Source organism: Hyperoodon ampullatus (genome assembly GCF_949752795.1).
Source record: "Hyperoodon ampullatus genome assembly, chromosome: 20".
NCBI lineage: Eukaryota > Metazoa > Chordata > Mammalia > Artiodactyla > Ziphiidae > Hyperoodon > Hyperoodon ampullatus.
Genome location: NC_136933.1, coordinates 26,480,963 through 26,508,907, shown reverse-complemented (window position 1 = coordinate 26,508,907; position 27,945 = coordinate 26,480,963). Strand labels below are relative to the sequence as shown.

Below are 27,945 nucleotides of genomic sequence, written 5' to 3'. Positions count from 1 at the left end.
CCACAGACATAGGAAACAAGCTTATGGTTACCAAAGGAGAAAGGGGGCAGGGATAAATTAGGAGGTTGGGATTAACAGGTACACCCTGCTGTATATAAAATCGATAAACAACAAGGACCTACTGTACAGCACAGGGAACCACACTCGGCATTTTGTAATAACCTATAAGGGAAAAGAATCTGAAGAAGAATACATATATACACGTATATGTATGTATAACTGAATCACTGTTGTACACCTGAAACTAACACAACGTTGTAAATCAGCCACACTTCAATTTTTTTAAATTAATTAATAGGTGAAACAAAAGCTGCGTTACGACCCACGATCCATCGGGGGAAGGGGTATTTCTGGTTGATTTACAGATGGAATGTGAGGGTGAGGGACCCTGTCAGTCAGTCAAGTACGCGTCTGTGGAAGGTTATTGACCCACCTGCACGCTGCAGTCACCACCTTCACCCCGACACGGTTTGCCTCATCCACTCCATAAACCCTCCCCCCGGGGATGACGTGATGACCCAGGCAGGGAAACAGGCTCAGAGACAAAAGCCACAAGGAGCCAGTGGAAGAATGGTGGGCGGGACCTGACCTCGGGCCCAGGGTCTCTACCCTCCACCCCCGGTGACACCGCATCTGGGGTGTCAAGGGCCCGGGCCGGGAAACGTCCTCGCCAGGGGACGGTGGGGAGTGACCTGTCTCCTCCCCGTACACTGGCTGGAGGCCCCTGAGGGTCCACTCTGCCTGGTCTGTGCCACAAAAGATGGAGGGAAGGCCCTGGACCAGACCCTCAGCCCTGCCTGGCAGCCCGGCCACTGGAACAAACACAGCATCTGGATGACATTATCTCTGAACACAACAGCTCCCAAAGCAAGCACGTGTCACGTGGAGCCGCTTTATCCCCTGGAAGGCAGGTCTGGCCTCGTGGAATGCCAGCCTTCAGAAAGTACGTGGGCATTTCCTCCGGAGTTTGGGACCTGACAGCCAATAGTAAGGTGTCCGGGGACAAGCGTGGACAAAACACCAGGATCTTCACACCGAGCTTGAATTTTGGCAATACGCATCATACACAATAAAATGCGTGATAAGTACGTATTGCATAAATAGAGGTATTAGCACAGACTCTTGTACAAGACAGAGATGAGACCTCCTCTCCGCCTCCCGCAAAAAACCCCTCGCTTTACCGCGTGACTCCTGTGAACGAACAGGTGGGCGTGCTGCCTGGTAACCGCGTGAGCTACTGTCACCGACCCGGGTGTTCCGTTAAGTACACGCCTTCTCCCTCATCCCTCTCATGAGAAGCCCCGTGTGGCGGCTCACGGGAGGAGCGGGGGCTCAGGGAGGTGAGAGCTGTTGCCCGAGGGCTGCCAAGGGCTTGCCTGGCGACTTGGTTCTGCCCTTTCTTACTCCAAGTCCATGTGGCTTGCGCTCCCTGCACCTGGACGGAACGCGTAGTTGGGCGAGAGTCTCACTGGGAGGCTTGAGCACACGCCTTCCTTGGGAAACGGGGACAGACAAGCAGAGGAGCCTCGATCGGCACCGTCTCCTGCGCATCCTGCCCCGAGGCTGAGAGCTCCAGCCACCGGGGTGGAGGCCGGACGCCGCTCACAGCAACACCTGCACCTGCCAACGACCCACCTGCCGGCTCGCCTCCTCTGCTTTGCTTCTCAAAAGAAGATGCTCCGTGACCCTAAGTTCTCAGGGTGAGTTGTTTCATTCATTTTTGTTTCTGTGTCAAATTGCCTAATGTCACTGAACTCTGAGGCACAGAATGGGGACCCTGCCCCACATGAGAAATTGCCTGCAAAAGTGAACGAGTCCGTGAGCACCCACCGTCAGGATCCTCTCTCGGAGAGGCGAGGCGTTGACCTCGTGCCAGTTTTTATGGTGAGCCTCTCTCTTGTCTATGTAGTAACCGAGGATGCGTGAGCCACCGCTGAACTTAGGCACCTTCCAGCCCAGGGTCATGGAGCGGCCGTCACAGTTCAGAAGGGTGATCCCGTAAGGATGGGACGGGACGGCTGCAGGAGACACAGCGGGAAAGTCACCCGGACCTTAGTGCAATCATCATTAATCTACCGCGGCTGGCGCCAGCATCTCAGAGGGACAGGCAGCAACGGGAGATGGCCCTGGGTGCCTGTACCCTCTGTCCTGTCCAGGTCTCCCTGCTCACCATCTTCGCTTGTCTTTGTCTCGTCTTTTAAAGAGAGTAAGTTTTTAAAAAGCTTCTTTCATATATATTTATTGCAATTTCTAAATACATCTTCCAGTACATCCATCCTCCAATATCTCAATAATACAAGGGCCAAGAAGGACACTTGAGACAAAAGACTCTCCCCCTCCTCTAAGGAAAACCTTAAGAGAGCAGCTTTCTCATCACGGCCATGAAAAATGACCACCTCACCTTCCACGGCCAGTGATGACCCATAGACTAAGCCACTGAGTCTTAACTTCCCCCATAGTTATAGGAACTTCAGATTAATTCAAATGAGTATGAATTCAAGTTTCCCTTTTGAACACCCTGCTCGGAAATGGACCATCTTTTCCTAACAGGTTGAAGAGGATGTGTCTCTGCTTCCCCCTTCCCCAACTCTGAGCAACCTACGTCCAATCATCCTCTGTTACCTGAGATACAGGTACCCGGGAATGAGCTGGTCTTACTGCAGAATTAAAACGTAAATGATTGGCTTTCATTTAGCAGGAATGACTTGAAGAGGATAGTGGTAATGTTTGAAAGTCCCTCCTGGGAAAAACTGATAGATTATAATGAGCTTAAAATAAGAGTTAATCTTTTACTATATTGCCCACCTAAGTATCATCAGATTTGACATTCCTTGGAAATTCCAGTAACGTTATTCTATCTATTGTTAGACGAGAAATCATAATTTCTGAAGATACTTTTAGATTTAGTTGAAGACAAAAATAAAGAGCAAAACATTTCTCTCAGAAGTGAAAAGATAATACTATGATGCAAAATGTGTCTAAGAGGCGATCGTGGTCCTAAATCTTCCTGAATACTTCTAAGTCATGGGGTCCATTTTATATGAAACAACCAGAGCAACATTATACAACACAGAGCTGCACAGATCAAGTTTCCTAGGGCCCATCACTGCAAGTTCGGCCCTGAAGTGTTCTGTGTGGTCAGAATAATAATTTTGAAAGATCACTATTTATGAACAAAGCCACAGAGTTACATAAACATTTGAAATTCTCTGGAATGTCGTTAAGTTCCTTGAGCTAAGAATAGCTGAAAAAGCCATCGACATTCTGTTTTAGCACCTATTTTGAAAAGAGACGGTCACACCCTACAGCATACATTTTAATGGGGGCACGTGCGCTTGGAAACCAGTTTGACCTCTGATAATATTTTCTATTTTCAATTTGCATTTTACTAGCATATTATCCTTTCTCCCTCTCACACTGGCATTTCCAAGACAAGTAGCCAACTGATGAGAGGTTTCCACAGAACTGCATGTTCTCTGTTCAACAATTTACATCCACTTTTCCCCTCTGGTAATATTCCAAGCGGCATCATAAAGGTTTGTTCATGCAGAAATTAAAACGTAGTGGAGAACCGAAAGCTGGCACAGAGTCGCCCATGAATTACTTACTGAGGGCGGCCTGGACTTTTATGACGTCAGACTCCTGAGAATTCTCACTCGTCCCAACAGCATTAACGGCTTTAACTCGGAAGATGTACTGCTCACCGGTGGTTAGGCCGTGCACCACGAACCTGACAAAAACACGAGTCGGGGGCGTGAATACGAGGCTCAACCCTTTCTCTTCCTACAATAGACACAGAAGGCACTTTGAACACGCCACGAACATCTGTCACTGGGACTGAAAAGAAGTTTACTTTTTCGAGTGCCTCATGGATGCATATTAATTCCAATCAACATGCCACGTCCAAAAGTAAGCCAGCAACACCCAACGACACTGGGGCTGAAGGGAGCTGGACTCGGGGGGCGGCGGGGGCACCAGCTGCTGCCCGCAGGTCCCAGGGGGGCGCGGGAAGCAAAGCCCTGGAAATCCTGAGTGACCTCACTCAGTGCCAAGGCTCCTCCTTCTTTTCCAAGCCTTCTGGATTTTGTCTGCATCAAAGCTCTATTCTAAAGTAGGGTTCCTCTCCTTCCCTCAAAGAACCCACGTCTGCAAAACTTAGGGAGAAGGAGTGACACCACACTGGCTAAGATTTGGCTTGGAGACCGATTTTATGTCCTCAGTCAAGTTACCTAAAAGACTTTGTTTTCCCATCTGTGAAAGAGGATCATAGTACCTACTTCTCAGCACAGCCACCTTGCCCACGGTAAGTACTCAGTAAACGTGAGCAATAGTTATTTATCTTCGAGTCTGCAAACATGTATCAGGCATTCACGAAATTCCTGCACTAGAATATTTGAGGTGTTTTGTTCTGAGAGCTCTTCCTGCACTTGCTGGCGTGGACTGTGCAAAACATCTAACTTTAGTGTCAGTTGTGTCTCTTCTTTTCCAGCCACAGCTTTTTCCAACTTACTGGTTTTTACAGAGTGAAGAGGGAAGGGTGTCAGAGCCGTAATGGATAACCCAGCCGCAGTGGAGGATCTGACAGCTATTTTCCTAAGCGTGTCCTGCGGGAACCCTAACACACCCAGGCCTTCCCTGCAGGCTCAGCATGAGACGGGAGCAAGTCAGTGTCGGCAGAAAAGATGCTCAGCCCCACTGCAGGCAGAGCCACTGTCGCCCCGCACAGGAGCCAGGTGCCTCTCTCCACCCCCTCCCCGGCTTTGTGCAATTGGTGGCCGGAGGGAAGGCCTGTCAGCTTTGTGAACAAAGCAATTTTAAAAGTTCAAAACATCAATACAGAGAACTAAAACACCCTTTCCGTCCCAGTCACTACTTTAACTCTCCTGTTCAGGGTAAGTCTTAAACGCTGAGTACGTCAGAGGAGATGCTCTGGGGCTTTTCTTCATCGACAGACAAAGCACTTCAGCCACGGGGTAGAACTAGCTCGCGAGCTTCCAGCTCTGCAGCCCCCACGTGTGGGTGAGGAACCCGGCCCGTGGTGTGGACGTCACAGGTGTTCCTGCCGTGGCACCTGCGCCCGAAGGCCCCGTGGGTCCCGGGGGGTGTGCTTCTCACGTTTTCTCGGGGGCAAGGATGTCGGGTGGAGGGGGACCCGGGCAGGCAGCACCTGTTGTAGCCGACGGGCTTGTGGTTACAGGGCTCCCAGACGGAGGACCCGGCCACGCAGCAGTCCACGTAGTAGCCGAACAGGTCCTCCTCGTGCTTCGGCCGGTCCCACTGCACCACCACCGACGTCCTTGTGTTCCGGGAGGTGATGACGCGGCCGGGGGCTGAGGGGACCACTGTGCAGGGGGGACAGGGACACAGGCTCAGCGGCACGGGAGTCTGGGGGCACGCCAGAGACCCACAGGCCCTCTCGTCTGCAGAGCTTGGGGCTTTAGAGGAGATTTGGACAGGGAAGACGTGCAGGGCAAGGGGGCACCTGGGAGGTTCCGGGCAGTCCCTGTGCTCTCTGTCCCCAAGTCCCTCCCTTCCGAAGAAAGTGATTCCCATCACGGAATCTCCTGCCCCTGCTGCCCCCACAGACCCATCCACAAAGCTCCCCCAGTGACGCACGCGCTTTGCTACCTGGGAAGGAACTATGTGGGGATATAAAATTAGCCATTAAAAAAAAAAATAGGACACAATTCTACCAGATTCAAGGGACTCCGCAAGGGACTCAGAATCAAACCATGGATTTCTCCCCTCGCACAATTCAGAATTTCTCTAATCTGTATCTGACATCTTCTGAGAGGGAACCTCAAGCCATATGGGCAAGAAACCCTAATGCATTTAGGGTTGGGTTTTTTTTTTTTTTTAAGTGGCCATTGCCTAAAAATATTGCTAATCCATTTATTGGTTTCATAAAAAGAAGATGTAACTTTGGAGAAATGTTGACCAAAACAAGGCAGAGAGATCTTCACCTCTTGTAAAATGGAATGTTAAGGCAATTTGAATTTTAAATCACGTGCGACACTAACGTCTTTATCAACGCAGGTGATGGTTGTCCAACACGGGTGATGTTATTCGGGGCCCATCCTACAGTTTGGTCACTCGCGCTAACAACTCACCAATGGTGTCCTGGGCCTGAATGGGGGCGGTGATTTCCGACGGGTCGCTCAGGCCGTGCTTATTTGCTGACAGCACTCGGAACACGTACGATTTCCCCTCGGCAAGATCGAAGATGGCGTATCGGGGGGACCTCACTGCCGTCTCTGCGTTCACCCGCTGCCAGCTTCCGCTCCCGACCACGGACTGCAAAGACAGGGGCCTCGATGGAGCCAAGCTCCCCAGACCCGCATGGGGGGGAGGGGATGCTCCGCTCTGGCCCCCAGTTACACTGCAGGAGACCCACAGCCCACGGCACCTCCGGGGCCATCAATACCTCTGTTCTGAATTTTAGGAAAAGGAAGCCAGTTTGGAGAAGAAGGTGAGAAACTACCCAAAGTTGGAAATGTTACCAGAGAACATTTTTACATGAAAGCTGATAAACTATGGAAATCTTCAGGGAATCAATACATAGGTCGTAGTTTTAGTAAAGACGGAATGAACTCTAAACAATTAGAGATAATTGAGGAGTAGACGTGTAAAATTCCATCATAACTGCTCACATTTCAGTTTAAACTTTTTGCTCTTTCTCAGCTATTATAGTAATAACAAAGTGACAGCAACCTAAATGACCAGCAATAGGGTAGGTACATTATGATACAAAATGATACATATACATTAAATATAGCCATTTAAATTATTGTATAAAGATCTTTACTCGGAGGAGAGGAATTGTATCATTTTGTTAAATGTAATACAGGATGCCAACTGTACGTATGATGTATCAAGATATAAAAACCGATGGAGAAAAAGACTAAATATGTCCCACATGTTAATAATGACTATTTTGCGTGATCAAATTATTGGTGATTTTCATTTTGTTCTATATAACATACACATGTTTTCCAAATTTTCTACACCGCGTGTTTAAGTTTTATCATTGGTAATTACTTTTCAAACTGGGATTGCATGTCTAATTTAGTTTTTTCCTATAGATATAAGCCCCCTTTTTGAAAGGAATCCTGAGACAGTAAAAGTTGAGTGTACACTGACCCCACTAAGGCTGCCTGCCAGAAAGGACTGGGAAAGCATTTCGAACAACCCAGGCTTCTAGAAATTAGATTCCTGTTTAGAGAAGTCTTCTCTCATTTTAGCAAAAGTGAAGTGGCTTTCTTGGACTGACGCAGGCGTCCACAGTCAGAGGCCCCCTTGTGCCCCAGTATGTTCACTGTCTGGAGAGCAGGGGGAGTGCAGCAGGGAAGCCCTGGGCACACTTAGCTGGGCCGACGGGAGAAAAGGACCCTGGGGCTGAAGGAGGCAAGACAGGGAGGGAGTGGGGAAAACACTGCTAGGGTCTTACAGTCAAGCTTCTAGAAAAGCTAGTGCCCATCTTCTAAGCAGGGGTGGAGGAATTTCTTGGGGTTCTGCACCCCGAGAACCGCAGGGCACCACTGCCTTCACCGCAGCCAAACTCTCAGCACACGAGCCCAACGTGGACAGGACAGGCCGTGCGCCTTGGGCTGTGGCCACACGCGGGCTTTCCAAGCAGAGCTCACTCAGGGGAAGACGCGTACTTCAGACTGTGCTCAGATGCCAAGCTGTTAACCAGAGCACCGCCGTTCCTAGCATCTTGTGCCTGGTCCTGACATAAAGTGGAAATACAGGACTAGACAGAGGACGCTGACTCATAACCATCCCTGTGGTTCCTTTTAGGCCTGATAGGAACGAAGGCCCCCAAAGACCCCCTTGGATGGGTTGGGGCAGGACCGTCCTCCGTGAGTCGCCCAGTCCAGCTCCCTCCCGGGGTCCCTGGACATCACGGCTCCCCTCAGGCTGTCCTGGAAGCTTCCTCTCCCTGATCACACACCCTGTGCTGTTGCTCACTGCCCGTAGCAGTGGGTAGGGAATGGAAGGGTGTCCTCGGTGAGGCAGGCCTCTTTTTTTTTTTTTTTTGCAGTACGCGGGCCTCTCGCTGTTGTGGCCTCTCCCGTTGCGGAGCACAGGCTCCGGACGCGCAGGCTCAGCGGCCATGGCTCACGGGCCCAGCTGCTCCGCGACATGTGGGATCCTCCCAGACCGGGGCATGAACCCGTGTCCCCTGCATCGGCAGGCAGACTCTCAACCACTGCGCCACCAGGGAAGCCCTCGAGGCAGGCCTCTTTTTAAAAGTGGGTTTGCTAGTGGGGGGTGAAATAGGGGAAGGGGAGTCAGAGGTACAGACCCCCAGTCCTGTAGTAAATAAGTCGAGGGATATGATGTACAGCAGAAGAAAGATGGTCAGTAATACTGTAATTACCTTGTATGGGGACAGATGGTGACTACACTTGTGGTGACCACATCATAATGTATGCAAATGTCCAGTCACTACATACTACACCCGAAACCAACATAATACTGTACATCAACCATGTTTCAATAAAAAATAGTTTAAAATTTTAAAAGATTTTTAAATGTGTTTGCTGAAACCTGGTCTTTCCGGCACTGGGTAGGTGAGCAGGAAAATGTCTCTGAAGAGGGCCTGAGAAAGCGCCTTTCCTCCTGGGAGGGCTGAGCACTAGATTTTCATGATGCAAAACAACAAGCTAGCACCCAGAAGCAAGAAGTTAACACTTGACTCTGCCCACAGGTAAGCCTTGCAGATAAGCAGAGAAAGCTGAGGGTCATTATGCCGTCTGGAGCCTGAACACTGTTCATTTCCATTCTGTTTCCTTCACCTTGTTGTATTACACATTATTACTGTATGAAAGACATATGCTCACATTAAGAGTTATAGACTTTATGTGTATATTACACGTATTGGATTCTCTATTACATTGTAATATAAATTTCGTATCACAGAACCACAGTTACAGGATTCATATGGTTATACAGGTTTTTCAACAACGGTCCACAGCCCAGTCACAGGCCAGCGATCTGAATGACTGTCACAACCTGCATTTTTAGTGCAATTGCACAGACCAAAGCAGGAGAGAGAACACATGGCATGGAGTAAGGACACTGTGTTTGAAATTTAGTTGGTGATGTACGTTCAGTGTGTGTGTGTGTGTGTGTGTGTGTCTGCAACACACAAACGATTTCTTCCTACGCGTCCAGATCTAAAAAGTCTGCAAACCAATGATTCTGTGTAACCCTTCGCCATCTGAAGTGTGAATTCCTCAACACAATCGCCACCAAGTGGCCACTCGGCTTATGAGCAAACTGAGAGCAGGGGTCGCTGTCCCTCGGCCCACATCCGGAATCCTCAGAACTTGGGAGCCTAGAATGTTCCAGCAGGAAGAAAGCTGGCGGCTCCCTCAGTGCGAGGCCCTGGTGTACAGCGGGGAGCCGGGAGCCTGACCGGCCCCCGCGGAGGACGGCACAGCCTGAGCGGGACATGCTCCTCGGATGCCACGCCCCTCACAAACTCCCTCAGGCATTCACAGCTCAGCCAGTTTCTGCAGCTTCACGTTAAATAACTGATCTGAGAGCTGCGCATCCTTAAAACACACGACACAGCACCACGGGAAAGCCTACAGAGATCGGCTGCTTCAGGAAACCCACCCGGGGTGTACCTTCTCAATGAAATACATCAGCGGCTCCTTGCCACGGGGGATAGGTGGGTCCCAGCTGAGGACGACATATGTCCTGCTGATTTCGGAGGCGTGGACGTTGGTGGGAGGTCCTGGAAGCTTAACTTCACCTGGAGGAGGAATCAACACTGTGAGTGCTGACAGAAGCCAGGTCAGCCCGCTTGCTGCAGCCCATCTTGGGAGCACGACCCTCGGCTACTTTACAGGCATTAAAGGACTCACGTATCAGTGTCGGCTTTTGCTTCATTTCTATTCTGGGAAAGCAAGCAAACTGCAAGGACTATTTTTCCAGAGCCAAAGTATAATGAACTGGTAAAGATCGTCCAATTACTTCTGTTTCCAATATAAGCCAGTTCATAAGAAAGGAATCTAATCCAAAATTCATCCAGAATTTCAGTTGGAAGTGGGGGAGGAATTTACCCAGAAGAAACAGGGCATTTAACCAGAAACGCAGCTCTGACTGTTTGGGGAATTTGTGCAGAGAAGGTACCAGCAATCGCGTCCTGCAGCAGGAAAGCCTTCCAAGGTGGGGGTCGTACTTTCTCTAAGGGCCCTCTCTGGTTGTTTTCCTCTCATTATGCCCTCAAAGCATGGAAACAATATATCGACTTCCAAAGCACACAGCTTCCCTTCCTGGGTAGATCTGTTCCACACCCACAAGCATTGCATCTATGTCTATATACTTAAAATTCCAGCGTGATACCAATAAGCAAGTAACTATAATAGAACAGTCCCATCAAAGAAGCCCACTGCGTCTCTTCTGACACACGTCTCTTTTTAATAAAATGCTAGGTGTCAGGCGTGTTATGTCTGGATGTGAGAACTTCTCATGAGGGGTGGAGGTTTTCCAGACACACAGTTCCAGTCATTGCGATACAAAATATTATGAGCTTCCAATTAGATTAGCACATGATTAAGATGGTTCAAAACGTCCCCAGGACACCTGGGAGAGCCCTGCTCAAGATACAATGGTTCTCTCTGGACTGCACTGCCAGGGAGGAATTTAACAGCCACGTGGAAACAGCCCAAACAAGCCTGGGTTTCATTTCATAAGAGTCCTGTTACCAGGCTTCCCTGGTGGCACAGTGGTTGAGAGTCTGCCTGCCGATGCAGGGGACGCTGGTTTGTGCCCCGGTCGGGGAAGATCCCACATGCCGCGGAGCGGCTGGTTCCGTGAGCCATGGCCGCTGAGCCTGCGCGTCCGGAGCCTGTGCTCCACAACGGGAGAGGCCACAACAGTGAGAGGCCCGCGTACCGCAAAAAAAAAAAAAAAAAAAAAGAGTCCTGTTACCGCGCTCATCACATTTTACAGGCAATGGGGGCACAGAGGCGCACAGACGTGGGCTTACCCAGGAGCATCTGGCAAATGGGTTGGGTTTCAAACAAGGAGCCAGAGTATGTCCAGAAAAGTGCCAAGTGTGCCGGGCGGAGCAGGGCCCCGGCACACCCTACACGCCTTCTCTGGATCCACCTGCCGTGTCCACACCTAAAGAGATCCAGGGAGAGGCCCTAAAGAGAGGAGACACAGATCACCCATCCTTGGGTGATGCAGCCAAGCTTCCAAAGTAAGTCGTGGTGCACCTCAGAGGTACTAGATGACACAGGAACAAACCAAGGGGGCAGAAGGGAAATGACGCAAATGATAAAGCAGTGTGAGCATGGGAACACATCAGTGCAGAATCGCCTTTCCTGCACATTCAGATCTGAATGCCTCGCTGTGTTTAGACCTGGCACATAACTTCAAGACCCAGAGGAAAATGGAATAAGGAGCACTTTATCTGAGGCCAAGACAAGAAGGAAGAATCCAGCTTTTGTCAGCAGGGACTCCCCGATCGGGGAGGATGCTTGGGTTATGCAGACTCTCCGCCCCACCCGGGGCCGTGCACTAATGAGCCTTGGAGATCTGCAGATGACCCCAGCCCCGGAGAGAAAAACAGGATATTCAAAATGGCCCTGGGAGCCAAGGGGAGGACCAAGGAAATAAACTGATGTCTGTTACCGACACTCCAACTGCTGAGAGGATACTCAGAGAGAGAAAAAGCAAATGCAGGCAAAACAAAAAAAGCGGCAACAGCCAAGTGCCTTACGGGGTGTGCTGACCACAGTGCTGCTGGGGGCGGGTCCTGCGCCTGCCTCTGCCTCAGGGTCACGATGCTCCTCTGGAGCCCTGTTCTAACGAGCCATGTCAACACCGGATGAAGGTGGACATATGAGATGGAAACGCAGCTCAGAAAGAGCTCAGGAAAACGCAGTGCTTTCCCAAGATCACACAGCTAGTGGGCGGCTGTGCAGGGGTCCAAGCCTAGGTCTTCGAATTCCAAACCCAGCTTTTCGTTCTATTGACCAGAGCCTCCAGAACCTGCCCCAGAGATTCGCCTCTATGTCAATGAAACGTAAAGTTTGTTCGGAATTGTTAGAATGCCCAAGAGGACAGAATTCAAGACAATGAACAACTATAAATGAGTTTGCGGCATTCAGAGCAAAGGATGAATTCAATGCGTTAGCTACAGATGACCTTGTCCAAAACAGTGCAGTAAATGCTTGTATATATAATAGTAAAACAAAAACAATCTCATTATATCTGCGAGAGACTGTTCTGGCCTTTCCAAGAATGAGGAGTCTAGTTTTCCATGGAGCAACTCAAGAGAGGTAGGAAGATTTGGATGATATTAAAAGGAGAGCATGGATATTAATTTAAATGTTTGTAGAAAGACACCAACCAAGATCAAAATGATTAGAAAGATCAAAAGAGGGACCTTCAAGACGGCAGAGGAGTAAGACGTGGAGATCACCTTCCTTCCCACAAGTACATCAGAAATACATCTACATGTGGAACAACTCCTACAGAACACCTACTGAACGCTGGCAAAGACCTCAGACCTCCCAAAAGGCAAGAAACTCCCCACATACCTGGGTAGGGCAAAAGAAAAAAGAATAAACAGAGACAAAAGGATAGGGATGGTACCTGCACCAGTGGGAGGGAGCCGTGAAGGAGGAAAGGTTTCCACACACTAGAAGCCCCTTCGCGGGCAGAGGCTGCGGGTGGCGGAGGGGGAAAGCTTCGGAGTAGCGGAGGAGAGCATAGCCACAGGGGTGCGGAGAGCAAAGCGGAGGGATTCCCGCACAGAGGATCGGTGCCGACCGGCACTCACCAGCCCGAGAGGCTCGTCTGCTCACCCGCCGGGGCGGGCGGGGCTGGGAGCTGAGGCTCGGGCTTCCGTCGGAGCACAGGGAGAGGACTGGGGTTGGCGGCGTGAAGACAGCCTGAAGGGGTTAGTGCGCCACGGCTGGCCGGGAGGGAGTCCAGGAAAAGGTCTGGAGCTGCCGAAGAGGCAAGAGACTTTTTCTTCCCTCTTTGTTTCCTGGTGCGCGAGGAGAGGGGATTAAGAGCGCCGCTTAAAGGAGCTCCAGAGATGGGCGCGAGCCCCGGCTAAAAGCGCGGACCTCAGAGATGGGCGTGGGACGCTGGGGCTGCTGCTGCCGCCACCAAGAAGCCTGTGTGCAAGCACAAGTCCCTATCCACACCTCCCCTCCCGGGAGCCTGTGTGACCCACCACTGCCAGGGTCCCACGATCCAGGGACAACTTCCCCGGGAGAGCGCACGGCGCGCCTCAGGCTGGTGCAACGTCACGCCGGCCTCTGCCGCCGCAGGCTCGCCCCACATCCGTACCCCTCCCTCCCCCCGGCCTGAGTGAGCCAGAGCCCCCGAAGCAGCTGCTCCTTTAACCCCGTCCTGTCTGAGCGAAGAACAGATGCCCTCAGGCGACCTACACGCAGAGGCGGGGCCAAATCCAAAGCTGAGCCCCAGGAGCTGTGAGAAGAAAGAAAGGGAAATCTCTCCCAGCAGCCTCGGGAGCAGTAGATTAAATCTCCACCATCAACTTGATGTACCCTGCATCTCTGGAATACCTGAATAGACAACGAATCATCCCAAACTGAGGAGGTGGACTTTGGGAGCAACTGTAGACTTGGGGTTTGCTTTCTGCATCTAATTTGTTTCTGGTTTTATGTTTATCTTAGTTTACTATTTAGAGCTTATTATCATTGGTAGATTTGTTTATTGATATGGTTGTTCTCTTCCTTTTTTTTGATTTATATATACTTTTTTTTCTCTTTTTGTGAGTGCGTATGTGTATGCTTCTTTGTGTGATTTTGTCTGTATAGCTTTCCTTTTACCACTTGTTCTAGGGTTCTATCTGTCCGTTTGTGTGTGTGTGTGTGTGTGTGTGTGTGTGTCTTTTTTTAGTATAGTTTTCATGCTCGTTATCATTGGTGGATTTGTTTTTTGGTTTAGTTGCTCTCTTCTTTCTTTTTTAAATTACTTTTTTATTTTTAATAATTTTTAAAATTTTAATAACTTTATTTCATTTCGTTTCTTTTCTTCCCTCCCTCCCTCCCTCCGTCCTTTCTTTCTTTCTTTCTCTCTTTCTCTCTTTCTTTCTTTCCTACAGGGTCTTGGTGCCCTGGCCTGGCATCAGGCCTGAGCCTCTGAGGTGGGAGAGCCGAGTTTAGGACACTGGACCAGCAGAGACCTCCCGGCCCCAAGTAATAGCAATCAGGAAGAGCGCTCCCAGAGATCTCTGTCTCAACACTAAGACCCAGCTCCACCCAATGGCCAGCAAGCTCCAGTGCTGAATGCCCCATGCCAAACAACTAGCAAGACAGGAACACAACCCCACTCATTAGCGGAGAGGCTGCCTAAAATCATACTAAGTTCACAGACACCCCAAAGCACACCACTGGACAAGGCCCTGTCCACCATAAAGACAAGATCCAGCCTTATCCACCAGAACACAGGCACCAGTCCCCTCCACCAGGAAGCCTACACAAGCCACTGAACCAACCTCACCCACTGGGGGCAGACACCAAACCAACGGGAACTACGAACCTGCAGCCTGCGAAAACGGAGACCCCAAACACAGTAAGTTAAACAAAATGAGAAGACAGAAAAATATGCAGCAGATGAAGAAGCAAGGTAAACACCCACCAGACCAAACAAATGCAGAGGAAATAGGCAGTCTACCTAAAAAAGAATTCAGAGTAAGCATAGCAAAGATGATCCAAAATCTCAGAAATAGAGTGGAGAAAATATAAGAAAAATATAAGAAAAACATTTAACAAGGACCTAGAAGAACTAAAGAGCAAACAAATGATGATGAACACCACAATAAATGAAATTAAAAATTCTCTAGAAGGAATCACTAGCAGAATAGCTGAGGCAGAAGAATGGATAAGTGGCCTGGAAGATAAAATAGTGGAAATAACTGCCACAGAGCAGAATAAAGAAAAAGGAATGAAAAGAATTGAGGACAGTCTTAGAGACCTCTGGGACAACATTAAACACACCAATATTCGAATTATAGAGGTCCCAGAAGAAGAGGAAAAGAAAGGGTCTGAGAAAATATTTGAAGAGATTATAGTTGAAAACTTCCCTAACATGGGAAAGGAAATAGTTAAGTCCAGGAAGTGCGGAGAGTCCCACACAGGATAAATCCAAGGAGAAACACGCCAAGACACATATTAATCAAACTATCAAAAATTAAATACAAAGAAAAAATATTAAAAGCAGGAAGGGAAGAGCAACAAATAACATACAAGGGGGGCTTCCATGGTGGTGCAGTGGTTGAGAATCTGCCTTCCAATGCAGGGGACACAGGTTCGATCCCTGGTCCGGGAAGATCCCACATGCTGTGGAGCAAGCCCGTGCACCACAACTACTGAGCCTGTGCTCTAGAGCCCGTAAGCCACAACTACTGAGCCCACGTGCCACAACTACTGAAGCCCACGCACCTAGAACCTGTGCTCTGCAACAAGAGAAGCCACTGCAAAGAGAAACCCGTGTACTGCAACTAGAGAAAGCCCACGTGCAGCAACGAAGACCAAATGCAACAAAAAACAAATAACTAAATTTTAAAAATCAATGTGAAGGCCAGACACTATCAAACTCTTAGAGGACAACATAGGCAGAACACTCTATGACATAAATCACAGCAAGATCCTTTTTGACCCACCTCCTAGAGAAATGGAAATAAAGACAAAAATAAACACATGGGACCTAATGAAACTTAAAAGCTTTTGCACAGCAAAGGAAACCATAAACAAGACCAAAAGACAACCCTCAGAATGGGAGAAAATATTTGCAAATGAAGCAACTGACAAAGGATTAATCTCCAAAATTTATAAGCAGCTCATGCAGCTCAATAACAAAAAAACAAACAACCCAATCCAAAAATGGGCAGAAGACCTAAATAGACATTTCTCCACAGAAGATATACAGACTGCCAACAAACACATGAAAGGATGCTCAACATCTTTACTAATTAGAGAAATGCAAATCAAAACTACAATGAGATATCATCTCACACCAGTCAGAATGGCCATCATCAAAAAATCTAGAAACAATAAATGCTGGAGAGGGTGTGGAAAAAAGGGAACACTCTTGCACTGCTGGTGGGAATGTGAATTGGTACAGCCACTATGGAGAACGGTATGGAGGTTCCTTAAAAAACTACAAATAGAACTACCATATGACCCTGCAATCCCACTACTGGGCATATACCCTGAGAAAACCATAATTCAAAAAGAGACATGTACCAAAATGTTCATAGCAGCCCTATTTACAATAGCCCGGAGATGGAAACAACCTAAGTGTCCATCATTGGATGAATGGGTAAAGAAGATGTGGCACATACATACAATGGAATATTACTCAGCCATAAAAAGAAATGAAATTGAACTATTTGTAATGAGGTGGATGGACCTAGAGTCTGTCATACAGAGTGAAGTAAGTCAGAAAGAGAAAGACAAATACTGTATGCTGACACATATATATGGAATTTAAGAAAAAAAAAGGTCATGAAGAACATAGGGGTAAGACAGGAATAAAGACACAGACCTACTAGAGAATGGACTTGAGGATATGGGGAGGGGGAAGGGTAAGCTGTGACAAAGTGAAAGAGCGGCATGGACATATATACACTACCAAACGTAAGGTAGATAGCTAGTGGGAAGCAGCCGCATAGCACAGGGAGATCAGCTCGGTGCTTTGTGACCGCCTGGAGGGGTGGGATAGGGAGGGTGGGAGGGAGACGCAAAAGGGAGGGGATATGGGAACATATGTATACATATAACTGATTAAATTTGTGATAAAGCAAAAAATAAAAAAAATAAAAAAATAAAAAAAATAAAAAAATAAAAAAATAAAAAATCAATGTGATACACCGTATTAACACATTGAAGGATAAAAACCATATGATAATCTCGATACAGAAAAAGCTTTCGACAAAATTCAATACCCATTTATGATAAAAAAGCTCCAGAAAGTAAGCACAGAGAGAATCTACCTCAACATAATAAAGGCCATATATGACAAACCCACAGCCAACATTGTTCTCAATGGTGAAAAACTGAAAACATTTCCTCTAAGGTCAGGAAGAAGACAAGGTTGCCCACTCTCACCACTATTATTCAACTTAGTTTTGGAAGTTTTAGCCACAGCAATCAGAGAAGAAAAAGAAATGAAAGGAATCCAAATTGGAAAAGAAGAAGTAAAACTGTCCCTGTTTGCAGATGACATGATACTATACATAGAGAATCCTAAAGATGCTACCAGAAAATTACTAGAGCTAATCAATGAATTCAGTAAAGTAGCAGGATACAAAAATCAATGCACAGAAATCTCTTGCATTCCTATACACTAATGATGAAAAATCTGAAAGAGAAATTAAGGAAACGCTCCCATTTACCATTGCGACAAAAAGAATAAAATACCTAGGAATAAATCTACCTAAGGAGACAAAAGATCTGTATGCAGAAAACTAGAAGACACTGATGAAAGAAATTAAAGATGATATAAACAGATGGAGAGATATACCATGTTCTTGGATGAGAAGAATCAATACTGTGAAAATGACTATACTACCCAAAGCAATCTACAGATTCAGTGCAATCCTTATCAAACTACCAATAGCATTTTTCACAGAACTAGAACAAAAAATTTCACAATTTGTATGGAAACACAAAAGACACTGAATAGCAAAAGCATACTTGAGAAAGAAATGGAGCCGGAGGAATCAGGCTCCCTGACTTCAGACTATACTACAAAGCTTCAGTAATCAAGACAGTATGGTACTGGCACAAAAACAGAAATATAGATCAATGGAATGGGATAGAAAGCCCAGAGATAAACCCACGCACATACGGTCACCTTATCTTTGATAAAGGAGGCAAGAAATACACAATGGAGAAAAGACAGCCTCTTCAATAAGTGGTGCTGGGAAAACTGGACAGCCTCATGTAAAAGAATAAAATTAGAACACTTCCTAACACCATACACAAAAATAAACTCAAAATGGATTAAAGACCTAAATGTAAGGCCAGACACTATAAAACTCTTAGAGGAAAACACAGGCAGAACACTTTATGACATAAATCACAGCAAGATCCTTTTTGACCCACCTCCTAGAGAAGTGGATATAAAAACAAAAATAAACAAATGGGAGGTAATGAAACTTAAAAGCTTTTGCACTGCAAAGGAAACCATAAACAAGACAAAAAGATAACCCTCAGAATGCGAGAAAATATTTGCAAATGAAGCAACTGACAAAGGATTAATCTCCAAAATATACAAGCAGCTCATGCAGCTCAATATCAGAAAAACTAACAACCCAATCCAAAAATGGGAAGAAGACCTAAATAGACATTTCTCCGAAGAAGACATACAGATTGGCAACAAACACATGAAAGGATGCTCAACATCACTAATCGTTAGAGAAATGCAAATCAAAACTTCAGTGAGGTATCACCTCACACCAGAGAGAATGGCCATCATCAAAAAATCTACAAACAATAAATGCTGGAGAGGGTGTGGAGAAAAGGGAATCCTCTTGCACTGTTGGTGGGAATGTAAATTGATACAGCCACTATGGAGAACAGTATTGAGGTTCCTTAAAAAACTAAAAATAGAACTACCATATGACCCTGCAATCCCATTACTGGGCATATACCCTGAGAAAACCATAATTCAAAAAGAGTCACGTACCACAATGTTCATTGCAGGACTGTTTACAATAGCCAGGACATGGACACAACCTAAGTGTCCATTGACAGATGAATGGATAAAGAAGACGTGGCACATATATACAATGGAATATTACTCAGCATAAAAAGAAAAAAAATTGAGCTATTTTTGTAATGAGGTGGATTGACCTGGAGTCTGTCATACAGAGTGAAGTAAGTCAGAAAGAGAAAAACAAATACCATATGCTAACACATATATATGGAATCTAAAAAAAAAAAAAAAAGGTTCTGAAGAACCTAGGGGCAGGACAGGAATAAAGATGCAGACATAGAGAATGGACTCGAGGACACAGGAAAGGGGAAGGGTAAGCTGGGAAGAAGTGAGAGAGTGGCATGGACATATACACACTACCAAATGTAAAATAGCTAGCTAGTGGGAAGCAGCCACATAGCACAGGGAGATCAGCTTGGTGCTTTGTGACCACCTAGAGGGGTGGGATAAGGAGGGTGGGAGGGAGACGCAAGAGGGAGGGGACATGGGGATATATGTACAGGTATAGCTGATTCACTTTTTTATAAAGCAGAAACTAACACAACAATGCAAAGCAATTATACTCCAATAAAGATGTTAAAAAAAAAAAAGCCATTGCTAGGAGGGAAAAACAAGTATCGTATATTAACGCATATATGTGGAACCTAGAAAAATGGTACAGATGAACCGGTTTTGCAGGGCAGAAATTGAGACACAGATGTAGAGAACAAACGTATGGACACCAAGGGGGAAAGTGACGGGGGGGGTGGTATGATGAATTGGGAGATTGGGATTGATATATATACACTAATATGTATAACATGGATAACTAATAAGAACCTGCTGTATAAAAAATAAATAAAATAAAATTCAAAAATTCCAAAAAAAAATGCGTATTTTATACAGGTTGTTCTCCTGCAGCAAACATCTCTTCCAATATAACTGGGCCATTTTTATTCACTCAAACATCTGTGTTTTCATCAGCTGTTTAGGAGGTCATAACATCCACCTTTCCTAAATTGTTTTCTTTTGTTACTTACTTGTTGGGCATCTTTCCCAGTTTCTGAGTTTTTCTGGAAGCAGAGGTTTTAACTAAGACTTTATTTTATTTTTAAAATTTTTATTGGAGTACAGTTGCTTTACAATGTTGTGTTAGTTTCTACTGTGCAGCAAAGTGAATCGGCTATATGTATACATATTTCCCCCTTTTTTGGATTTCCTTCCCTTTTAGGTCACCACAGAGCACTGAGTAGAGTACCCTGTGCTATACAGTAGGCTCTCACTAGTTATCTATTTAATACATAGTATCAATAGTGTATATATGTCAGTCCCAATCTCCCAATTCATCCCACCACCCCCCTTCCCCCTTGGTATCCATACGTTTGTTCTCTATGTCTGTGTTTCTATTTCTGCTTTGTAAATAAGATCTTCTATACCAGTTTTTTCAGATTCCACATATATGCGTTAATATACGATATTTGTTTTTCTCTTTCTGACTTACTAATTTTTAAGTTTTCACTCATTGTCCTCTGTCAACTGTAGTTATAATTCCAATTAAAATCTTTGGATTCCTGGTTAATGAAGCTAGATTCTCCTTCTCAGTAAATTGATCTTCCCAGATATCTAAGGACTATTAAGAAGAAGTGTGTATAAAATCCAACAGAAAAAAGGAAATGCAAACTTTCAAACCAAAGGGACATTATCTGATAGGAAAACGAGTCCCTTTTAGTCAAAATGTTAGAAATAAAATTTTTGCTTAAAAAAATAATAAAACAAAATACTGTTCAGTCGTGGAGTCTGGGAGAAAGGACCCCAGCCTCGGCCAGGACTCAAGTCTCAGGTTGGGTCTGGTTACTCCTCTGTAGGTCCCCGAGGACGCCTGAGAGACCCCACATGAAGCCATGAAGCCAGGACTCCACTGACCTCCACTCTCACTTTCATTCCCGCCCTCTGCCTTGCTGACTTTTTTAATTCCATAGACCTTAAGCTTGACCCACAGTTTTTATTTTTACATGTGAAGAGTGTACCCACCACTCTCTAGTTACAACCCTAAATCCCTAGGGTATAAGCAGCTGAAAGGAAATGGTAACTAGTTCCTTACCTTCAAGGTCCTCCTGAGAGATTACGATTTCTTTATCTCCCTCCCAGTGGACTGCTGCAGAGAGAAAGGTCAGTGCTGAATTTGATGTCCAGAAAGCGCTGGATTCCCAGAATCACCTTTGCATTACGATGACAGCATCCGCACTACTCTGAGGTCATCAGAGTTGATATTTTGGAAGTGGTCTCAAAGAGATCAGTGCTTCTCAGCTCTTTATATTGGATTCAAAAGGCCACGCAGGTAAGGAAAATGCAGTGACCCACTTAAAACCATAATTAAGGGCCCAATCCCGTTAAGGAGTCTGGGTCATGTGAAATTAAAATTCAGAAAGGGAGGGGCTTGGCTTCAACACCTTCTGAGTCTCATCATGTGTTGAAATTACAACATCAGTGGACTAAGAAAAGTCTAATTCTGAACCAATTTAACTGGATTTCAGTGAAGAGCCTTAGGAAGATGAAGCACCTTCGTTTCAAGGTGTAAATGTCAGCCTGGCATCCCCACCCCTAACATGACCTTGACGGCCACCAGGAGCCCACGAGGCACAGCTGTGCTGTGCTCAGCACTGAAGATGCTCTCAAGACTCAGATACAAGATGGGGGGAAAAGAGAAAGAACAAATCACACAAAACTGCTGGAATTTGAAGTCTGAGCGCCCTACCTTGTAACGGTTTGAGGTCATGGGGGTCGAGGGCAGCCACAGCCTCAGAGACTCTGGAAGGCCGGCTGATCCCTGCATTGTTGACAGCCCGCACACGGAATATGTAGGACCTTCCTTCAAAAAGCCCGGTTACGGGGTATTTACAGATCTTCACAGGGCGGTCATTGCACTGAACCCAACTGTCAGTTCCCACTTCACATCTTCAAATAAAAAATGAGAGTAGAGAATAACAACTATATCAGTCTAGTAAGTATATAGAGCTGTATACATACATTACGCACATATATATATATCACAGTTATAACAGGAGAACATCTCCCACTGGTAAAATAAATGCTGTCGAAATACTGATTTACACAAATAGTAGTATAAATAAACTTTAAAAGACAGAACTGTCTAGGAAATGTAGTATATACACATATACGTCCCTGAGCCTTTCTAACTTACAGCTGAAGCTCAATTCCCCACTTCAAAAACATTTAGGCAAAATCTCCTCCAAAGGTTATTTCAGATCTGTCCCTGACAGTTCTCTTTCAATTTACACCACAAAATCTCTGGGTGCCCCTAAGCTCCCTGGCACGTCTGCTGCCTAGGCCCAGGAAATCAACGGTCCTTCACCCAGTGTCCCAAAGACGCATCTTTCTCCACCGGGTCACAAAGTGTGTCCTCGCTGCGAGGCTGGCTCAACATCTACTCCAATCACGTTAAGATGTTTCTTTCTAGAACGCTTCTCATGTGGAATTTGGAAGTCTTTAGAAAATATTAAGTCTTGACCAGAAACCTGGAAATGTAGAAAAGACTGACCTCCATTTTTCCCAGGTTGAGAAATTTCAATACAGAAACTGCATGTCAAATTCCAAGGAGAAAAGAGCGAGTTCAGAAGATTTGTCTTGTACCTGCACTTTAGGAAGAATCAGCTCTCTTTCCTCCTAACTCTTCGGAATTTTTAATGAAAGTTCTCTGACCTGCGTATGCTGACCTGTTTCGGCCAGAGTCTGATGTGGTCAAAACTGAGAGTCTGGAAGAAACAATCTCAGCCCAGACCAACAACCGGCAGGTTACAAGGATAGGAGGGCATCAGAAAAGAGAGTGGAGAATTATCCGAGAAGGTGCATGAAGTCGTTGCTGCCAAAAGGTTGGGAAAATGATCAAATGTCATAGGAGAATAGAAAATAGCTTTTGTTTTGGTTTTTCTGTTTCAATTCGAGGTAAACCCTGAACAATGCAAACCTGACGCCAGCATATCAAAATATCACCCTGATGGTGACTATAGCTTTGTTGGATGGAGAAGAGAATTTAATCAACATAATGCAATAAAACTGAGCTGCTTGGTTTTTTCTGAAATAACTGCCTTATATTCATGTGTTTTACACATATAAAATCTTAAATTCCTACCTAGAGCCATCCTCTTAAAACAACATAGCTTATACCCTTCTATCTTACTTCTAAATTCATTATCTTTGACTGTAATGTCTCTCAGTGATTAGAATGGATAATACACTGCATATCCAATAAATTCACAGCTCTGCTTGGTTTCCCTCCCAGGCTCTGAGCACTATTCCAAGTAAAGGAACAAGAAAAGAGTTCAAACTCCTTTGGGTTTAATGATGACCTGCATTTACGTTATTACTCAAATTCCAATATTTTGTACCTTGAAACGTCAGTATCTTTCACCTGGAAACAAGAAGAGAACGCGATTTAACTGAGAAGAAGATTGGCCTTTGGGTATAAATGAGCTGGCATCCTCAGCCCGACGTCACCATGCCCAGGCTCTCGTCCTCCGAGGGAAGGACGGGGCTGAGCACAGACCTGCCGGCCGGAGCCCCATCCCAGCCCCAGGCTGGACCCTCAGTGGAGCCTGCAGCCCGGGCTCAGAGTGAGCCTGGAGAGGCAGGGTGGGATTTGATACTGGTGCCAATCAGGCAAGCTGAGCCTCAGCCAGCACACGGTGGAATCGCGTGTGGGTACACGAGGCCCTGCCTGGCAGGCGATACTTTCCAATTACCCAGTCAGGAGTGACTAATAACCAAATAGTGAAGTTACCTACATCCCATCAAGAACGGCGTCACAAACTTGAGATGAGAGAAATACCTACGCACCTCGTCCTGGGTAATACTCTTTTGAGGAACGTTTCCATCCCCAGAGGAATCAGTGGACACTCACCGATCAATGAAATAGCCGATGACCGGGCTCTCCTTGGTCGTGTTGGGTGGCTTCCAAGTTACGATGACATAATCCCGGTTTACATCGTGGCACTGCAGGTCCATGGGCGCACCAGGGGCCCCCGTAATCAGGGGGTCAGCGTCTGGGGTGGGAGAGGAGAAGGAAGTCACGTGATCAGGGTCCTGGGTGCAGGGGGGACAGCTGAGGCCGGCTGACAACTTCTTCAAACTCGGTGAGCTATCTGCATGCTCTCCTCCCCTGCTTGTCCTCACGCCCTTGGTGGATTGGTGACGAGAGACATACATGTACTGATGAGTCTTTAAACTCGAAACACTCTGTCTTCGATGACACACTCAGTCTGTGATTTTCCATAAACGAATCCAAGTTGAAGTTCGCCTTCTGCTGACGGCATGTCATCACATAATGTCATGTCGTCCAAAACCGACCGATGAAACGATAATAACAGTGAGGCCTTTTGAACACCTGAGAGATAGTACCTTAGACACGTGTGTGTTTCAGAGTCCTCAGAAGGTCTGAGGACTTAGATTTTTTTTTTCCTGCAAGTCGTGAGCACACTTTGGGTCCGTATGCATGCATCCCTTCCACAGCCAATTATGATCACCGTGCAATTACGTTTGTTTTCAAATGTTAATTACGGCGGCACTGAAGGCCAACAGAGCTATTTAGAAAGTTAATATGCTGCACATTTAATTTCCTTATGTAAAATGTGTATTTACTCAGGACCTAGGGCAGTTGGACCTTCTTAGCAGTGTAAGCATTGTACACTTTCTCGGTCCCATCTCCTCAGCATATTAAAAGCTAAGGATTTCTTCACGCCGAGCCAAATATTGTCTCTCATATTCAAAGTCCTCAGGAAGTTGTCAGAACACTTAAACTCCCCATACGTGCATTATTTTCTTCCCGTTGGCTGCACAAGCAAGGCAATTTCAGCTACTGCATTTATTGTGCTTTCATGGTGCAAAACATCTTGCTAGAAGGCACGCACGGAGAATGGAAGGCACATTTTAATGCCAACCGAATAAAAATGGTAAAACTTTGTGGACGTGTCTAAAACCCCAGCCTTGCAGGTTTATGCTGTCTGGTGGGGGGTGGGGGGTTGTGCTTGTTGGCACTTTTTTTTTTTAAGTTAAAATATTCCCTGATGATACAGCCCTTCCATCACGCATGGATCTAACTGAAATGGTTTGGAAAAAATAATATACTGACAGTGTTATTCCAGGCACATATAACCTGGAGCCCGAGGTGGGCATACAGGTGCAGGAGACACGGAGAACAGGGCAGGTAAGGCGGGGGTGGGGAATGGAGGATAGAGTGGCCAGGGCCGCAGGGAGAGGAAGAGGGGGGTCCCGGTCAGGAAAGCAGCCGCCGGCCACCCAGAAGAGACTGGTGTCCCGGGGAGGGGCCAGCCGGGCCTCAGCCAGGAGGGGCCTCTATGCCCAAGGCCGCTGCACGAGCCAGGGCCGGTGCAGGGTAAGGGCTCGGCTGGGGGGCACTGCCCCGCACACAGGGCCGGGGCTTCGCAGGGGGCCAGCTCCTGCTTCCCAGAGAAGGGCCCAGGCCTCTGCGCTTCACACCTTCACTGGGAAAGAGAGAATATTTTCTTCCAAAACTGCTGTAAGATTTTTAGATTATATATACATCTGTGAATATGTATGTGTGTGTGTACACATATACATACACATATATACACCTGTATTTATGTATACACATATACATATATATAATATTATATATAATTTTATCCATTTTATATATCCCTTACATAAAAGTATGTATATGTGACATATACATCTATACACGTATGAATATATACACCTACAAGCCTATATATGATAGGCATTTATAGATAATATATAAATATCTGTGTTATACATATACATAAAGATAAATACACGTATATCTATAACAGCGACCACTGTGCCTGGAATATCACGAGCTTTGTTTTCCCTTCCATGAGTGGGATGGACAAGGCTCTCATGGGCTGCTGGGAGGATGAAACATGACAACACACGGGTCTCCTGGTGTAAACGCCCCGGAGGTGTGGCCCCCATGGTTACTGTCTTAAACACACATGTGAATGAAGTCAGTGGTCATGACAGTGTCGGTTCTTCCTGCCATGGCCCTGTCCCTGTCACAAGGCCTAAGCGGGGGAAGAAGGGAGGGAGGCCCAGGCGGCCCGGGAACGGGCCCTTCCACTCCGGACCCCACTCCCCACGTGGATTTCTTCCAGAATCAGCAGTTCAGGGCCATTCGCTCCTAGGTGTCATCCTACGAATTCCAGCAATTTATCAGCGACAGGGACACAAAGCTCCGCCTCTGCTCCATCCCCAGTGACACCTGCTTATGTCACGGATGCGATCGGGACGCGCCCAGGAGACACCTCCCGGCGGTCACGCCATGTCCGGGGAGCATCCTTGGGCTCCATCTGGGCCCCGTCCCACCCCACCCGTAGCCTGCGCACCTCGGACAAACAGGAAGGCGCTGTGCTCGCTGACCCCGCCCCTGGACACGATCCTCAGGGTGTAGAGACCCTCGTCGTCCTTGTTCAGGTGGCTGAAGGACAGCAAGGCCTGGCCTTCCCCGAAGAACATCTTTGTCCACTTGGACTCCTTCAGCAGCACGTCTGGAAGACGGTCAAGGGAGACGGGCTTCAGGGACATGCAGGGACCCGGGGCACCCGCGGAGGGCAGAGGTGCCCGCCAGCCTGACCCACAGCACAAACACACACGTGGGGCTGGGGGGACCGGGACACGCGGGACAGGACAGAGGTCAGCACTCGGAGTGTGAAAGGCGGGACGCGTCTGCAAGGGTCCCTGCTGCGGCTTCGAAATGCACTTAACCCACACGCTGACACCAGGAAGTCCCCCACCAGCGTTCCTTAGAAATTAACAATAAAGTGCCAACAAACCACAGTCAAAAGGCAACAAAACTAAAGAGGCAAATTTCGGGAGAGGAAAGGTAAGTGACGAAAAATATTCAACGCTGGATATCGAGGAGACACAAAATAAAATAATGAGAAATTATTTTTCACCCACTGATTTGGCAACATCCATAACTAGAGAGTGAAGAGGAGACAGCCTGTCAGGTGCAGCCTTGAACCTGCCTGTTCCATTCGAATCGGCCAAGACTATGAAACCGCGGGTCCCCAGAATCCCGGGCACTTCCTAGTCCCGGGAACACCTTCTAAGATCCATGCCAACATCCTCTGGGAATATTAGGAGAACTCTCCTCGAATCCATTTCATTTCCAGAAAGCGTAAATTAGAATCTTAGAACTTCGCTCTTAAATCTTAAATTAGAATTGCAAAGGGTAAGTTAATCTCCTTTACCACCACAAAGAGGCTCTCTCCCTTCCTCTCTCCCTCCTGGACCATGAAGATCAGACACAACTATCCTATTCCAACCGAAGGCACAGGCCCAGTGCCCTGGGATCCCAGCAGCGGACTCCCGGGGGATGCAAGGTCACAGGCATCTCCTTTGCACCTGGGACGCGTACCTGTTCCTCTCCTCTGCGCTTGGGCCCAGGGGTCCCCCTCCGCCTCCGCCAGCTCAGAGCCCTTCTCATCTGTCAACAGCCTATTTTTTCTTTCGATAAAGCTCTCCATCATCACCGCAAACCTGCTTTCTTGGCTAACTTTAACAGTGCGTGGGGCCAGTGCCATGCGTTTGGCAAATTATCACAGCCTGTTCTGGGACATTCCTTATACCTTACAGAGACTCTGCTTTACCATTTTGTGTATTTTCCCCAACTAGATTATAAATACCTTATGGGCAGGAATGGCATAGGATTCTTTGTGCTATTTTGCATGGTGTTAGGCCCTGAATAAACACAGGCAGAATGTTCTGTGACTGAATCCATAGGGAACAAGCTCCCTTTAGGAGCAGCAGCCAGAGATGAAGCTTCCTTCCACAGTCTACCCACACACACTACACACACACATCACACACACCACACACACACACACGACACACACCGCACACACACACACCACACACACCACACATACACACCACACACACACCACACACATCACACACACACCACACACACATCACACAAACCACACACACACCACACACCACACACACACACACACACACACACGGCCGCGCAGGGCAGCCCACGCTGGCTGGCAGAGGCAGTGGAACAGGGCCCTGGGAATGGGGGCTCCCAGCCCTGCCACTTCCCGGAGGTCGGGGGGAGGCCAAGGAAGTTCCTTGCCTCAGCCGCCCACGTATGAGGGGTTGACAACACTCCCCTCCCAAAGCCCTGATGAAAATCAAGTGAGTTATCACACTCCG

The 27,945-nt window shown here is 47.0% G+C and overlaps 1 protein-coding gene across 1 annotated transcript in view; it reads right to left on the bottom strand.

The window, feature by feature from the left end:
• Positions 1–27,945, bottom strand: part of MYOM2 (myomesin 2) — an 81,820-nt gene that overhangs the window by 32,192 nt on the left and 21,683 nt on the right. Inside the window, exons 10-18 of the mRNA XM_079726539.1 lie at positions 26,106–26,267; positions 23,624–23,765; positions 21,461–21,660; positions 20,807–20,860; positions 9,639–9,766; positions 6,111–6,294; positions 5,168–5,342; positions 3,609–3,730; positions 1,831–2,018 (exon numbers count right to left, since the gene is read on the bottom strand). Coding sequence (XP_079582665.1) covers positions 1,831–2,018; positions 3,609–3,730; positions 5,168–5,342; positions 6,111–6,294; positions 9,639–9,766; positions 20,807–20,860; positions 21,461–21,660; positions 23,624–23,765; positions 26,106–26,267 — 1,355 coding nt within the window. The remainder of the gene's footprint in view (positions 1–1,830; positions 2,019–3,608; positions 3,731–5,167; positions 5,343–6,110; positions 6,295–9,638; positions 9,767–20,806; positions 20,861–21,460; positions 21,661–23,623; positions 23,766–26,105; positions 26,268–27,945) is intronic.